At 53.3% G+C, this 16,553-nt stretch overlaps 1 protein-coding gene across 7 annotated transcripts in view; it reads right to left on the bottom strand.

The window, feature by feature from the left end:
• Positions 1-2,508: 2,508 nt before the first annotated feature.
• LOC124975081 (zinc finger protein 39-like) overlaps positions 2,509-16,553 on the bottom strand; it is a 53,065-nt gene continuing 39,020 nt past the window's right edge. For 6 of the 7 annotated variants that reach the window (XM_047537969.1, XM_047537968.1, XM_047537966.1 and 3 more), the window contains 7 exons: positions 15,970-16,062; positions 12,485-14,173; positions 8,186-8,272; positions 7,047-7,400; positions 6,242-6,523; positions 5,472-5,678; positions 2,509-3,775 (listed from right to left, as the gene is read on the bottom strand). In XM_047537969.1, coding sequence (XP_047393925.1) covers positions 3,162-3,775; positions 5,472-5,678; positions 6,242-6,523; positions 7,047-7,400; positions 8,186-8,272; positions 12,485-14,173; positions 15,970-16,062 — 3,326 coding nt within the window. In that variant the 3' untranslated portion in view covers positions 2,509-3,161. The remainder of the gene's footprint in view (positions 3,776-5,471; positions 5,679-6,241; positions 6,524-7,046; positions 7,401-8,185; positions 8,273-12,484; positions 14,174-15,969; positions 16,063-16,553) is intronic. The other variant, XM_047537973.1, reaches the window with a different exon arrangement.

Here is a 16,553-nt window from a genome sequence, read left to right as displayed (position 1 = left end):
AGGTAGAAGAGAGCGGAGGAGCAGGAGGAGGAGGAGGGAGAGAGGGACTCCAGCTAGATGTCTGAGTGCTTGCTGTAGGGAGGAGGGGGAGGGGGAGATGTGGAAGAGAGGGGAGCAGTGGGAGGAGGAGGAGGAGGAGAGAGGACTCCAGCTAGAAGTCTGAAAGCTTGCTGTAGGGAGGAGGGGGAGGGGGAGAGGTGGAAGAGAGGGGAGCAGTGGGAGCAGGAGGAGGAGGAGGAGGGAGAGAGGGACTCTAGCTAGTTGTCTGAGTGTTTGCTGTAGGGAAGAGGGGGAGGGGGAGAGGTGGAAGAGAGGGGAGCAGTGGGAGGAGGAGGAGGAGGAGGAGGAGGGAGAGAGGGACTCTAGCTAGATGTCTGAGTGCTTGCTGTAGGGAGGAGGGGGAGGGGGAGAGGTGGAAGAGAGGGGAGCATGGGAGCAGGAGGAGGAGGAGGAGGAGGGATAGAGGGACTCCAGCTAGAAGTCTGAGTGCTTGCCGCAGGGAGGAGTGGGAGGGGCAGAGGTGGAAGAGAGGGGAGCAGTGGGAGAAGGAGCAGGAGGAGGAGGAGGAGGAGGGAGCGAGGGACTCCAGCTAGATGTCTGAGTGCTTGCTGTAGGGAGGAGGGGGAGTGGGAGAGGTAGAAGAGAGGGGAGGAGCAGGAGGAGGAGGACGAGGAGGGAGAGAGGGGACTCTAGCTAGAAGTCTGAGTGCTTGCTGTAGGGAGGAGGGGGAGGGGGAGAGGTGGAAGAGAGGGGAGGAGCATGAGGAGGAGGAGGGAGAGAAGGACTCCAGCTAGAAGTCTGAGTGCTTGCTGTAGGGAGGAGGGGGAGGGGGAGAAGTGGAAGAGAGGGGAGCAGTGGGAGGAGCAGGAGGAGGAGGAGGGAGAGAGGGACTCCAGCTAGAAGTCTGAGTGCTTGCTGTAGGGAGGAGGGGGAGGGGGAGAGGTAGAAGAGAGGGGAGCAGTGGGAGGAGGAGCAGGAGGAGGAGGAGGGAGAGAGGGACTCTAGCTAGAAGTCTGAGTGCTTGCTGTAGGGAGGAGGGGGAGGGGGAGAGGTGGAAGAGAGGGGAGCAGTGGGAGGAGGAGCAGGAGGAGGAGGCGGAGGGAGAGAGGGACTCCAGCTAGATGTCTGAGTGCTTGCTGTAGGGAGGAGGGGGAGGGGGAGAGGTGGAAGAGAGGGGAGCAGTATGAGGAGCAGGAGGAGGAGGAGGAGGGAGAGAGGACTCCAGCTGGAAGTCTGAGTGCTTGCTGTAGGGAGGAGGGGGAGGGGGAGAGGTAGAAGAGAGGGGAGCAGTGGGAGGAGGAGGAGGAGGAGGAGGGAGAGAGGGACTCCAGCTAGAAGTCTGAGTGCTTGCTGTAGGGAGGAGGGGGAGGGGGAGAGGTGGAAGAGAGGGGAGCAGTGGGAGGAGGAGCAGGAGGAGGAGGAGGGAGAGAGGGACTCCAGCTAGATGTCTGAGTGCTTGCTGTAGGGAGGAGGGGGAGGGGGAGAGGTAGAAGAGAGGGGAGCAGTGGGAGGAGGAGGAGGAGGAGGAGGGAGAGAGGGACTCCAGCTAGAAGTCTGAGTGCTTGCTGTAGGGAGGAGGGGGAGGGGGAGAGGTAGAAGAGAGGGGAGCAGTGGGAGGAGGAGCAGGAGGAGGAGGAGGGAGAGAGGGACTCTAGCTAGAAGTCTGAGTGCTTGCTGTAGGGAGGAGGGGGAGGGGGAGAGGTGGAAGAGAGGGGAGCAGTGGGAGGAGGAGCAGGAGGAGGAGGAGGGAGAGAGGGACTCCAGCTAGATGTCTGAGTGCTTGCTGTAGGGAGGAGGGGGAGGGGGAGAAGTGGAAGAGAGGGGAGTAGTGGGAGCAGGAGGAGGAGGAGGAGGGAGAGTGGGACTCCAGCTAGAAGTCTGAGTGCTTGGTGTAGGGAGGAGGGGGAGGGGGAGAGGTAGAAGAGAGGGGAGCAGTGGGAGGAGCAGGAGGAGGAGGGAGAGAGGGACTTCAGCTAGAAGTCTGAGTGCTTGCTGTAGGGAGGAGGGGGAGGGGGAGAGGTGGAAGAGAGGGGAGCAGTGGGAGGAGGAGCAGGAGGAGGAGGAGGAGGGAGAGAGGGACCCCAGCTAGGGAGAGAGGGACTCCAGCTAGAAGTCTGAGTGCTTGGTGTAGGGAGGAGGGGGAGGGGGAGAGGTAGAAGAGAGGGGAGCAGTGGGAGGAGCAGGAGGAGGAGGGAGAGAGGGACTTCAGCTCGAAGTCTGAGTGCTTGCTGTAGGGAGGAGGGGGAGGGGGAGAGGTGGAAGAGAGGGGAGCAGTGGGAGGAGGAGCAGGAGGCGGAGGAGGAGGGAGAGAGGGACCCAGCTAGAAGTCTGAGTGCTTGCTGTAGGGAGGAGGGGGAGGGGGAGAGGTGGAAGAGAGGGGAGCAGTGGGAGGAGGAGCAGGAGGAGGAGGAGGAGGAGGGAGAGAGGGACTCCAGCTAGAAGTCCGAGTGCTTGCTGTAGGGAGGAAGGGGAAGGGGAGAGGTGGAAGAGAGGGGAGGAGGAGGAGGAGGAGGAGGAGGAGGAGGAGGGAGAGAGGGACTCCAGCTAGAAGTCTGAGTGCTTGCTGTAGGGAGGAGGGGGAGGGGGAGAGGTGGAAGAGAGCGGAGGAGAGGCAGGAGAGAAAAATGACCAAGATGATGGAGTAGGAGGAGGGAGAGGGGGGATGGCAGAGCTGCCATTTAATATGTGATGACTACATGTCCCACATGAGCTGGACATTTTACATATGCCCCCCAAGGACATGGCAAAAGTAGCCCAGGGCTGTGCTTATAATTGTGTAGTTTTATCACAATAGAGCCGCCATAACAAAGTTGTGCAGATGGAGTGACTCACACACAGGAAGTGCTTTCCTCACTCTGGAGGTGAGGTCTGAGCCCAGGTGTGGGCAGACTGGTTCCTTCTGAGGCCCTCTCTGTGTCTTGTGAGGGCACCTGAGTCCTCATGGGCTTTCCCCTGCATGTGCCTGTGTCCTGGTCTCTTCTCACAGGGACACCAGGTCTGTGGCATCAGGGCCACTCACATGGACGCACTGACTCCTCCAAGGTCTGAGGCCCTGGGCTTAGGACTTCAGCGCAGGACTTAGGCAGGCGACAGCCAGCCCCCGACACTGCCGTCATGCACACGCAACAGGACCAGTGTCACCAGGAGGCAGGAGCCAGGGCTCACGGATGCTGTTCTCCCTCAGCAGAAGTCCTGGGGTTCCCTGGGGGAAAGTAGAGGCTTCCAGGGGAGCTTGTGTCCTCCTGGGTCTCTCTGGCCACTGAGCAGATGGTCAGGGGCCTGGGGTCATGGGTCCAGAGGCAGAGGAATGGCAGCAGGGGGCCAGAAAAAGACAGTCCAGAGAAGCTGTGGACCAGGGACCCGTCAGTGGCATTGTAGAAGGAAATCTCCCCAGCATCCCAGTCCAGGAGGATGCCCAGCCGTCGGAGGGGCTGGGAAGGAGAGAGGCGAGTCCGTGGGTAGGAGAGCGCCCAGAATCTCTTCCTGTACAACTCCACTGCCCAGAGTCCATGCTGGGGGGACTTGGGGATCCTTCCCTCTCGCCCTATGCTCTCCAGACACACGCCCAGAATCCAGGCCTTCCTGTCCCCCACCTCAACTGCCCAGTAGTATCTCCCAGCAGAGAACTGCTCTTGGGCCAGGACACAGGGGTCCTGGTCGAATCTCTTGGAGTTGGGAGGCAAGTGCTGGTCGAAGGGCAGCCTCTTCACACTTTTCTGATCCTCAGACACCATGAGTTTGGGACTTGCAGTGTCAGGGTCTAGACAGGGGCTCACTGTGGAAAGAGGAAAGGGTCAGTAGGGTCTACACCCCTGTGTTCCTGCGCAGACCAGGGGTGCCAGGGTTCCTGGAATCCCGTTACTGTCCCACGTCCTGTGCCAAAGCCTGTCCAAGTAGCCTTTTCTCCAGCAGTGGGGCACACCAGGCTGGGAGGCAGGGCTAGAGGGTCCCCGGGGAACTGTGGGCGTCAGGGTGCCCAGCATGGCCTGGCTGGCTCCCAACATGTGCATAGGCTGCTGTCACAGCTGGTGTCTGCATGTGTGCATGACAGCGCTGGAGAGAGAGACAGACAGTGAGAGAGACTGAGACAGCGTCAGGCTGAGCTGGCGGGACTACGTGGTGCATAGTGTGTTCATCAACCTGGAAACTGGCAGCTGTTAAGCCCCTGACCTGCCAGTCTGGCCTGGAAAATCCCCAAAGGGCCTGCAGCTGCCAGATGCTGAGACCACATCTGGAGGAGGCCTTCCCTCCCCTCCCCATGCCCTGGACCCCTACTCCCATCATGTGGCCTCTGACCTCCATCCCACCTGCCTGCAGGTCTCCTGGCCTGCAGGGTGTGGCAGGGCTGCAGAGGCACTGTATGCTCCAGCTGCTGAAGGAGAGCAGCCAGGCAGACCAGAGGCGCCTGCCCTCCCACAGCCTCCTTTCTGCTCTGTCTGCAGCCCTGGTGCTGCTGTTTTCTCCCGTGATTCCAGGTCCTCGCCCCGGCTGGGGGGTCTAGCACTGTCACCCTGCAGCGGCAGCTCTCCAAGGGCCTCTCTCCTTCCTGAGGAGAGACTGTGCTCTTCCCCAGCAGCCAAGGGGACTATCTCTACTTCCAACACAGGAGCCTGAAGCGAGGGACAGGTCCCCAGCCCCAAGTGACACAGGAGGGCGTAAGCAGAGTGATGGAGGGGATGCTGGAGACAATGGGTGACTGGCACAGAGAGGAGCCCCATGCTGGCCCCTGCTGTGCTTGCTGGCCACCACAGCAGTCCCTCAGGGTGGCAGTCACACGGCACCTAGACAGACGGGTCCACGCAGACCCAAGGCAGCACCTTCGGACCGCGGCTTTGCTGTGATGTGGATCTGACTTGAGAGTGTCCCCAGGGCTCACTGTTGGGTGTGTGATCCAGTGTGCAGTGTTGGCAGGAGGGACCTTGAAGAGGCAGGGCCTGGAGCAGGTAAGCAGGTCAAGGGGTGTCACCCTGAAAGAGGAGGGTGTGACCTCCACCCTGGTTAGTGCCCACAGAAGTGAGTTGTTATAAAGCCTGAACCCAAATCCTTCTTTCTTCCTGTCTTACTGTGTAATCTCCCACACCATGAAATGACACAGCCAAAGGTCCCGTCACAGGCTGACTGACAGAACCTCCTCATCTTTTAGCCTCGAGAACTGTGAGTAAATAAACCTCTTTTCTTCATACATTATCCAACCTTGGGTATTTTGTTACAGTAAAAACAACAATAAAAAAAGAACTAACAAGGGTTCAAACTCAGATCTGTCCATTCTGAAAGGAGGTCAACCAGACTGCCTGGAATTATCTAGAGAAGAAAAACCGGTCAGGCAACCCTTCAGAGATAAAGAGTGGATCATCATGGATAGCTCCAGAGTTGGAATTCCCACTGGCCATTCCATTCCTGCTGGATTTGAGGAAGTCAGGCTGTGCTCCAGGCTGGGCATTGAGGTCCTGCCTGCTGAACCCCCTACTCACCATGGGATGGCTCAATCTTGGCGCTGCTGGCTTGTGGCCTCTGTGCCATTTCTGCTAGTGCTGTCTCTCCTTCCAGCAGGGTAAGCTGCTCTTCCCTCTGATGCTTCCCGAAGAGGCAGAGGCCTCCAGCTGCCAGGAGTCCCAGTGCAGTGAGGACCAGAGGCAGAGCTAGTTGCCATTCTGTGAACGGAGGCCTGGAGACGGGAGCTGAGGGCACAGGGACCGAGAAGAGCAGGTGAGAGTGTCTGCTCCTGGGTCACACGCTTGCACAATCTGCCTAAGAGCCCTGTCTGTATTTGTGTGCGTCGTGCTTGGTCAGAATGGTGGGGCTCACCAGGAGTGAGCCCAGAGTGAACTGTGGTGCTGGGTGACAGTGAGATCTGCTTCGGGGCAGGTTTTATCCTGGGAAAGCTATGCACGTTGGGGATATATGGGAAATGCACGTGCTTTCTGATCAACTTTGCTGTGAACTAAAACTGCTCTAAAAATAGTCTATTTTATAAAAAGCAAAAGTCAGAAAAACGTCTATGGGGTGCACTTTTACTTCCCCATAATGCAAAGCTCCCCTGGTGCCTCCCCCGTCCCCCATCTCCCTCGGTCCCACCTCAGCAATACTCACATCTGTGCCCTGAGCCCGGTCAGGCTGTGCACAGGGACCAGCTCCCACCGCTCTTGCTTGGAGCCCCACAGTGGTCTCCTGATGCCCTGGCATCCTGGGACAGGGGCCCTGTGCTCAGTGCTGTGCCACCAGAGCTGAACAGAACACTCACCAGGCGGCAGGCTCTTGGCCCCCTTCTTCTCAGGGAGAAGGGGGTTGGAGAGGGAGCAGGACAGACCCCGCACAGTCCCATTCTGGAGGCTCACGCTGGACACCATGGCCACCAGGCCGGTGGTAGCTGACACTGAGAAGTTGGTCACGGCAGGCACTGGTTGTCCTCTGAGGTCTCTCCACTCCACCACAGGCTCTGGGTACCAGCCTGCCGAGGTGCATTCCACTCGGACACCTTTGTCCTGGCCGTCCACCACTTGGACTCTGGGCTCTGAGCCCAGCCCTGGAGGAGGAGGCATCAGCTGGGACGGTGCCATGTCTTGAAGACTTTAGTGGGTACTAGCAAATGCTCACAGGCCACCATGGTGAAATCAGCACCTCCCTAAGCTACAGTTCTGTCTGAGATAACACAGCAGAGTGAGGCAGGGAAGGTTCAGGAAGACTGTCACATGGTGAGTGCATGCAGGGGACAGGAAGGACCTGAGCTGGCCTGACTCCAAAGAAGAGCCTGAGGAACCCAGGAGAACTGCCAACCCCAACACCCTTGTAGCTCCACACCCTCCTTCTCAGCCCGCCTCAGGTCTCCCTGTCTCTGCTTTCTAGTGGTATCATATAATGAAGGGGAAGAAGAGGAGAACAGCTGTGCTTCTGAGCTCTGTTCCTGACCCTTGGGGATGGCCTTGCTTGGGAGTGTGTGTCCTGCAGGTTCTCAAGCTCAGGACTCTGGTCACAGTGGCCAGTGTCTGAAATTGGGGCCATGCTGTGGGGAAGCTCCCAGCAGGGCAGATGCCATGTGCCGCCCTTACCTGCTACCTTCAGCCACAGTGTGGCCTGGCTGAAGGAAGTGTGCTCCTTGAATCGGCAGTGATAGGTGCCATTGTCAAATGCAGTGATGTTGTGAATCCTCACCGCGGCCTTGCCCCTGTCCAGGTGGTCACTCACAAAGCTCGTCCTCCCCTGATACTCCACCATCTGCTCTTGGTGTACGTCCTCCCCATCCCTGTGCACGAGCACAGCTGGGCTGAGCTGGTCCTTGTACCACCGCAGCTCCATGCCCTCAGCACTGATGTTGGGGGCCAGTACACACGGCAGCTCTGCGTCTTCCCCCACCATGGCCAGCACGGGGGTGCCAGGCCCTTGGACTTGGAAATCAGCTTTCCCTTAGGGAGGCAGATCCATGAGGACTGGGTCAGGGATGTGTAGGGAGATGATGCTCCTCACCCCACCTCCCCTTGGAGCATGAGTGTCCACCGAACCCTGAACTGCAGTGAGGCCTCAGCTCACCTATTCCTCCAACCCTGGGTCTTCATGGGGCCTCAGCTCCTGTCTCCAACCCTGAACCTTCATGGGGCCTCAGCTCTCCTGTCCCTCCAACTGTGGACCTGATGGTGTCTCAGCTCACCTGCCCCTCCAACCCTGGATCTTCATGGGGCCTCAGGTCTCCTGTCCCTCCAATCCTGGGTCTTTATGGGGCCTCAGCTCCTTTTTCTCCAACCCTGGACCTTCATGGGGTCTCAGGTCTCCTGTCCCTCCAACCCTATGCCTCTTAGAGGCTCAGTTCTCCTGTCCCTCCAACCCTGTGCCTCCTGGGACCTCAGCTCTCCTGTCCCTCCAACCCTGGACCTTCATGGGGCCTCAGGTCTCCTGTCCCTCCAATTCTGGGTCTTCATGGGGCCTCAGCTCCTTTCTCTCCAACCCTGGACATTCATGGGGCCTTAGCTGTCCTGTCCCTCCAACTGTGAACCTGACGGGGCCTCAGTTCTCCTCTCCCTCCATCCCTGGGCCTTCATGGGGCCTCAGCTGTCCTGTCTCTCTAACCACGGGCCTTCATGGGGTCTCAGCTCTCCTGTCCCTCCAATCCTGGGCCTCAGTGGGGCCTCATTTGGCCCCCACCAGGGATTGTCCCTCCTGGGGCCCTCCAGGGCTGGAAAGGGAGACTTCCTACCATTTCCAGGAGGTGGGAGCTGAAGGAAGAGGAAGGCGATGGCACAGCTCAGCAGAGACCCATCTCCATAGTGTATCTTTGCCATCCCTGTTGGGGACAGGGATACACAGGGTGGGACGTGCATCAGACAAGGAGGAGAGAAGTCATCTTCTCACAGGAGAGAAGGGGAAACTTCCCTGGCAGAGAAAGGTGGTTCACCAGGCCCATGTGCATTCTGTAAGCAGGCCAATCACCCTCTTTTCTCAAGTCTGCCTTCTGGAGATCACCTTCCTCTTATGTCACCCTCTGAAGAATGCCATGGAGATATCCTCAGTCTTATTCTCCTGCTCAATGAGGGTTTTCACCCAGAGAGTAACCCTTGACACCCACCAAACACCAGAATGTGCGTGGAGAAAACCCAAACTCCCATCAGGCAAATCTGAGGTCAGAACGACATCAACAGTTTCCCCAAGGCCTCCAGTCTGCTGTCCTAGAGGACTTCTACAGCTGGGGTGCAGGATGGGGCTCCTCCTGGCAGGAGCTTGGCCACTGTTGCTAGCTATGGACTGACTGGGAGAGCAGGGGTATGGAAGCCTTCTGCTGGCCTGAGTAAGTTCCAGCACAGCCTCACAGGTTCTGCTCTTATGCTTGGATGAGCAGGCAGGCTGGCAAAGGTCGGTTCTTGCCTTGAAGGAAAGTCCATGGGGCTTCCTGCCCCCTGAGCATGGGGAGAGAAGGAGGAGGCAAAGACACCACAGGGTCTTACACAGAAGACACTCACCTCGCTCTGAAGCAGCTGCCCTGCTTCCTGGGGACATCTTGGTGACTTGGAGGGAATTAGACTGGTTCTTGGTGAATTCCAGACAGGGACAATTGTCTTCAGATAGTAATCAGAGAGGGAGCCTGGCAATCCCCAGGGAGCAGACACGCTCTGGAGCTTCTACAGAGCCCTCACTACTTTTTGCGAACATAACCAACTGTGCCTTTTTGGCAGCTACAACAGATTCAAACAGGCGGGGTGTGGCCACAAGTCCTGAAGGTGGATGAAGATGCTGGTAGCAGGAGATAAGGGGAGAGTCTTAGATCAAGTGTGGTGGCCCCTGGGAAGAAGGCCAGCAGGACCAGCTTGGGGCCACCAGGAGCCCTAAGGAGGGGCTCAGATCGCCAGGGTGGGGACCCCAGCCAACCTCAGGAGCCAGAGAGTTCAGATAAAGCTCCATGGTTATCTAGAGACACTCAGAGCTGCCAGGGGCTGCAGTTCCTTTGGGAAAGTTCTCCAGATCATGGTGACCTTGGTCAAATTCTGACACTGTCCCTGGAGATGCCCTTCCTTGTTGCTTCCCTGTGACTCTGGGTCCTGGAGTCCATCCTCCCTGGGCTGCTCTCAGATCCTTCACTGGGTTCCCTGCATCCCAATAAGGCCTGGGCCCCTTTGTTCTCACCTGTTCTCCCCTCGAGCCTGCACGCACCCCTGAAGGGTTTGGTGGGAGAAGAGTGACAGGGAAGGCTGCCTGGGCATCTTGGAGGGGGGAGTGTCTGGTTTCATCCAGTAGAGGTGCTGGGGGCTCTGTGGTGCTCACCAGCTGCTCAGAAAGTCCAAGCCCCCAAGGCCTCCTCAGGACAGGCATCCTCTTTAAGTCAGTTGTCCCCTCTTAGGTAGAAACACAAGGATCATCTGTTTATGTGGTCCTGTGAGTCGCTCTAGCCAGGCAATCGCATCACCTATAACCCTTCTGGTTTGTCTTTAGGAGTCGGGAAGGAAGGCTTGGGTTCTGACCACCTAGAGTGCTCCAGTGCAGCCATTAGGAAACTTAGTAGGGAGATTCTTCAAGAACCTTCAAGTGGAAACACCAGAGATCCAGCAACCCATTGGGCTTAGATGCAGAGGACACAGTCAGCATGCTCAAGAGATACCAGGTTGCCATGCTCCCTGCAGCCCTGTCCATGGCAGCCAGAGCTAGAAGCAGCCAGGCTCCCAGGTGTTGGGTAGGTAGAGGAAAGGCAGAGCCTGCACAGGTGGGAGACACTCATCTATCTAAGGAATGAGATTCTTTCACTAGGAATGCTTCGGGGGGGGGGCTCTCTGATGGACTGTCTTCCTCCCAGAGCAATCTTATTAACTTCTAGAAAATAAAGGAGAGCAGTTGGGGCCTACAGTTTCAGGGGCAGTGGAAATGTGAGTCAGAGACCACCTGGCTGGGCACAGTAACACAGGCCTGTAATCCCAGTGGCTCAGGAGGCACAGGCAGGAAGATTGCAAGTTCAAAGCCAGCCTCAGGAACTCAGTGAGGCCCTGAGCAGCCCCTATGGCATTCCTAATGCAAGCCCTGTTAGCACCCATCTGCTTCTGTGTTTTGAGATGGGATCTTGCTATGTTCTGTTGCAGGCTCCTGCCAACTTCAGTGACTCTGTACATACTGATAAGGACCCTCATTACTGCAGTTATCCACGATATGTGTGCACTCCCTGTTGGGTGGTATCCAGAGCATTCAATCTAAATACTCATGATGGTCCTTTGCAGGCTGGTTTATGATACCCTTGTTTACTATGAATGCACATGGAGACGTGGGAGCCCTGTGAGCTCAGGGCATGAATGTGTACCCTATATCTGGGGATTCAACACATGACAAGCAGAGACAGAAGGTACTACACTGCCAATTCACAACCTGCACCAGGTCAGTGGCAGGTACCTATAGAACACTCAGTCCTGGAGAAGGAAGGTGCACACTCACAGGTGTGAGGAGTGAGAACAAAGGGGAACATTCTTCCAGAGACTGCTCTTCACTGAGGGGAAGAAATAAGAACTCTCACTCACAGACCACATTCCTTCAGGTGCCAGCTGTGCACAGTACCTGCTTGATCTGGGCACTTACAGACCCAAGCTGGGACTGTGAGCTGCTTCTTTACTTAAGGATAGCTTTGTAACAACCTTTACACAGTGATGTATCAGGAGAAAGGGTATAGCACACAGTGCAGAATTTTGAGATAACAGATACAAATAGGTGTACATGAGCTAGGATGTCATTTAATGTGAAAAATTTCAGTGTGATCTATAATACTTATGTACTTATATATGTATGTATTCCTGCATGCTGGGACTGAAAGCAGGGCCTCATGTATTATAATACTCACATGACCTACACCTGGTGCACTTGAGCCTCAGTCACTATAATGACAAGTGCCCATGTTCACTGCACAGCCAAGCTGTATTCCATAGAGGAAAGTCTACAAATACTCCCATATACAAACTGCATAAGACAGCATGTTTAGTGCATTGCATTGAAAAGCATGCCTAGCCTCTACCCACTATATACCAGTAGCAACCACCAACCCCCAGCATGACAACAAATGTCACAAGATGGACAATGTCCTCTGACAGGAAGTATTTACTGGCATATAGTCAAATATTTTAAAATAATCTCCAATACTATATTTAACACTTTCATTGGAAAATTAACATCCAAATTACATAAATTGATGATTTTCTCTCTTTACAAAGTTTATACATAAAACGTCAGAAGTTGTGTTAAAAGTTTTGGCAAGTTAAAGGAATGTATGAATATTTACTCTATTCAAAATGTTAATGAAAGGTACCTGCCTGATAAGGCATTCTCAACTTCCTGTTACTTTTGATTGCTTCTATTTTCCATAAACTGACTTGGGAATCAAAGGTGACAGTACAGGTTTCTCTCACGTGGGAATTTTTGAAATATTAAAAGAGATGTAACTTATCTCAGAAACTTTATAAAGTGTATCAGTTACAGTTTGCAAGGAAATGCAAACAGATCATGCACTGCTCCACCAGAGTACTTCTCACTCATGTGAACTAAGAAGGGAGCACTCTGGGATACAAGTCAGAAGACCTCTGCTCTCTCCAGTCAATTAGTTTGTCTCAAGTCCCAGTGACTATCTCTGGCTCTCAAGGCCACCTAGTATGTCATGCTCCCTTGAGGCCCAGAATGCATGAGAACTCAGGGAGCAGAACCTGATGAAGGTTCTGGGCTGGGCTGAGGAGAATGACTGCCACCGGTGCATATTCTGCTGTGCAGCTCAGCTCCAGGGCCCACGCAGAGATGCGCTCCCTGGAGGCTGAGCACCCCAGAGAAGACTGGCCTCTGGGAGCCTCCTGCCTGGGCCTCTCTCTCTGGGTTCCCTGGAGTCTGCTGACACGCCCACTCACAAACACTCTCCCCACACTCGCTCACTTTGGGAGGATCCCTGTGGCATTCTCTGGTGCCTGGTGGAAGAGTTGTCCAACATATCATACTCGTGCTGTTTTACCCAGGTGTGTTCTCTGATGGACAGTGAAGGATGACTTACGGTAGAAAGTTTTCCTGCATTCTTGACATTGATACTGCTTCTCATTCTGGTGAGTCATCTGATGCCTGCTGAGGTACGACTTCTGGTGAAAGGCTTTTTCACACTTGTGACACTCGTAGGGCTTCTCACCCGTATGAGTTCTCCGATGCACAGTGAGGTGTGACTTGCAGTAGAAAGCCTTCCTGCAGTCCTCGCAGACATAGGGCTTGTGGCCTGCGTGAGCCCTCTGATGGACGGTGAGGGAAGACTTGTGCAGGAAAGTCTTCCTGCACGCATCACAGGTGTACGGCTTGTTGCCTGAGTGCGTCTTCTGATGCACAGTGAGGGATGACTTATGGAGGAAAGCCTTCCTGCAGTGCTCGCACTCGTAGGGCTTTTCATCTGTGTGAGTTCCCTGGTGTGTGCTGAGGTGTGACTTCTGGTAGAAGGTCTTCCCACACACATCACACTCGTAGGGCTTCTCACCTGTGTGGGTTCTCTGGTGCACAGTGAGGTTAGACTTGCGGTTGAAAGTCTTCCTGCATTCCTCACAGGCATAGGGCTTGTCGCCCGTGTGAATTCTCTGGTGCACGGTGAGGTGTGACTTAGAGTAGAAAGTCTTCCTGCATTCCTCACAGGCATAGGGCTTCTCACCTGTGTGAGTCCTCTGATGCACAGTGAGGTCTGACTTACAGTAGAAACTTTTCCTACACTTCTTACACTCGTAGGGCTTCTCACCTGTGTGAGTTCTCTGGTGAATTGTGAGGGATGACTTATGGTAGAAAGTCTTCCTGCACTCCTTACACCCATAGGGCTTCTCGCCTGTGTGCGTGCCCTGGTGCCTGCTGAGGTGCGACTTCCGGGAAAAGGATTTCCCACACACACTGCACCCGAAGGGCTTCTCGCCTGAGGGAGTTCCCCGGTGCCCGCTGCGGTGGGACTTCTGGTGAAAGTGCCTTCTACATTCGTGACTTCCAAAGGGTTCTGCTCTTCTGTGGGTTCTCTCAGTAAGCTGTGTCTTCTGACAGAAGTTCTCACATTCTTTACACATATGGGGCTTTTCCTCTGACTGGGACCTCTGAAGTTTTGCAAGGTATGGCTTCTTAATCAATGGTTTCTTACCATTGCAACATTCGTAACACTTCTGTATTCTCTGTATTTTCTTAAGCGTAGTGAATTTAGAGTTTTTACAGAAAGTTTCTCCACATATATTATATGCAGAAGTTTTCTCCCTTACCTGAGTCATCTCTTGAGCAGTAAGTGCCACCTTATCCAGGACCTTCCCACATTCACTGAGCATGCTGGGGGTCTCTCCCACATGCAGCCTCTTCAGTGTCCACAGTGCCTTCACTGTGAAGGATTTCCCCTGTCCACAATGTTGGAACTGCTGATGCCCATTTAGAACCTTGTGCAGACTAGGCCGCTCAGGAGGCCTGGGGGGCTTCCTAGGGACATCAAGACCAACAGGCTCCTCTCCAGCCTGCACCTCCTCAGGCTCACTAGGGAGAAGCTCCTTCTGCCACACATCAAGCCCCTCTGGCCCACCCGTTGGATCCAGACTTGAAACATGCTTTGAGCTCAAGTTAAACCTTGTTCCTAATGTGAACCTCTCCTCAGTTGGGGTACTGCTGTTGGGGAGTACAACTTGCCAGAAATGTCTCTCTGGCTTTTCCTGGATGGTCTCCTTCAAGCCATTTGCTTTCTGGACATCTAAAATGATACAAAAAAGAATAATATCCATGAAACATACATGGGCATTTCTTACAGAATTCAAACATAAAGAAATGCTTTCTTATCCAAATGACATGAAACTGCAAGAGAGTTGTGTTGATTTATGAGTGTTTTGTCCCTAATGAATGTAAAAAATTATAATTAGTAATTTTAGTATCAAATCACATTACTTTGTTGCTTGAGGTTATTCTTCTAAAATGTAGGAAGACGTTTGGTTAAAACACTGAGTACCTCGCTGAAGGTTTCAGTGGTTTTCATCTACTACTTGTTCTGTCTCTTCTTTTTCTCTAGTTCTTTCTTAGAACATTTGTGGGTAAAATTCCACCCTGTTCTGCTTCTCTTACAGGTTTGTAGTGGCCAAGTTTTCGTAGGTTAGCTACTTACACCATTCAGGCATGGCTGATCTGTCTCTCACCAGAGCAGGAATATAGTTTAGGAAAGGACTGTTATCTACATGTTTTAGTTTTCACTTTTCCCTGAGGAAATGTAGTAGAAACCTTTGGGGATTTACAAACCTACCCTAGAGACAGCGTCCACTAAATTCCTAATCTAAAGTATCTTATGGTTCTCAGGAATCTCCAATCCACCTTCTTGCTGCCATCTTTGAAATGTGTCTCTCTGGCTTAACACTCCTGGCGTTCTTTCCCAATCCCAGACACAGGTACCCTGGTTGCAGCTCACTGCGTCTGCAGGCTTTTGTGTTTGGAATTCACCTGTCTTCTGTTTTCACAGAAAACAAATCTCCTGTCTTTGAATGACTTCCACAGCATGAAGGGTAAATGCTAAGTACAAATTCCACTTCTGAACAGAAATTAAAGCCTTTCAGCATGAAATTCTTGGTTTCCTTGGCCTATAGACCCAAGGTCTCCTGCTTGTCCTACCCAGTTCAGGACTGCCCATTCTCATGCACCTATGCTGGGTGTTCCTCACCTCATGAGTCCTGATAGAGTGCACAAGGCTCTAGCGTGTACCTCTCTTCTCATTTTCTATCAGTTCCTTAGGTGACAACCTGAATAACTATGACTTAAATACTAGCATAGGCTACTGACTTCCAAATTTGTATCTCCATTATAATCATGTCCATTCTCAAGTCTAGATTTTATATCTACCTGTGTTTTATATACCAAACTTAGAAAACATCATCTCAAAATGAACCTAAATTACAATCTCCTTAAAACTTCCTTTCCTTTACCTTTCTTAAAATAAAACATGTTTTTCTTTCTCTCATCCTGATAAAATATTCTTTTTGGCTCCTATGTTACTGCCAAATATTATATACATAAACATGTGTATATGTGTGTGTGCACGTGTGTGTGTGTGTGTGTGTGTGTGTAGGTTCTATTTTTTCCCTCAACAAAATGTAAGTATTTTAAGAGAAGATGCATTTGTTTTATTAATGTTGATATCCACACAATTTAAAAAACTGCTGCCTATGAAGCGATCAACCAGCAAGTGCTGAAGGAACTTATGTGAATACATGCCTGGAACAACAGGTTATGAAACCAAAGGAAAGAGAGCAACCAACAGAAATGTCAAGACGATTCATAGAAGGTTGGATTTTGGCAAATTTAAAGAAGTAGACCTTATGAGAACATAAACATGGATATACATGAGACAGCACTCCTTGGAGACTGTATAAAGGAAGGGTCTGATGCACAGGACCTGCTTCCTCAGGACTGGGACCTGAGGAAACACGGAGGACAGCAGCTCGACGTGGCCGGTGTCTGTGGGGCTCTCCTCATCCTGGTCTCTCTGCGCAGTCTGCACTGACTGACCTGGGAGGCTCTGGTGTGGGGCTCCCTCCACCATCCACGGCCCGGCTCCTTGCTCCAGCCTGAAGATCACCTCAGGTTTTGCAACGCAGTGCCCTGTGAACAGAAAACATTGAAAGACTCGTGCCAAACTGCTAGTCAGGAGCACTTGGGAGCGAAGGCATCTCAGGAGCTGTGCAGTGATGGCACTGGTCTGAACACTCTGTGAGAGCGTTTTCACTCACACTCTTATGGTCTGGAACGAGGCACTGAGGCAGAATTCAACAGCTGGAGAAGGAATTCAAAGGATGATTTTAAAGAAAACCCAGGAGACAGAAGAGAATACAGATGGACAATAAAAAGAAGTTAGAAATGCACTTTATGAAATACAGAAGAAATTGGACAAGACATCCATGAAATAAAAAAGAACCAATCAGAAATCATGGGAGATAATGAACTCTGTTGGGTCAGCATTTGGGCGACTGTAGGAGGCAGAGCGGAGCAACGGAGACAAAGGGCAGCGCCAGTGACCCATCCAAGCGGACAGGAAAACTCCACTGGTCCTTAACATCCACCTGTCACTCAGCAGGACCTCCGCCCATTCCGGC

The sequence above is a fragment of the Sciurus carolinensis genome, unplaced genomic scaffold (genome assembly GCF_902686445.1).
Source record: "Sciurus carolinensis unplaced genomic scaffold, mSciCar1.2, whole genome shotgun sequence".
Lineage (NCBI taxonomy): Eukaryota > Metazoa > Chordata > Mammalia > Rodentia > Sciuridae > Sciurus > Sciurus carolinensis.
The sequence above is the reverse complement of the archived record's forward strand: the minus strand, read 5'-3'. Positions and strand labels throughout refer to the sequence as shown.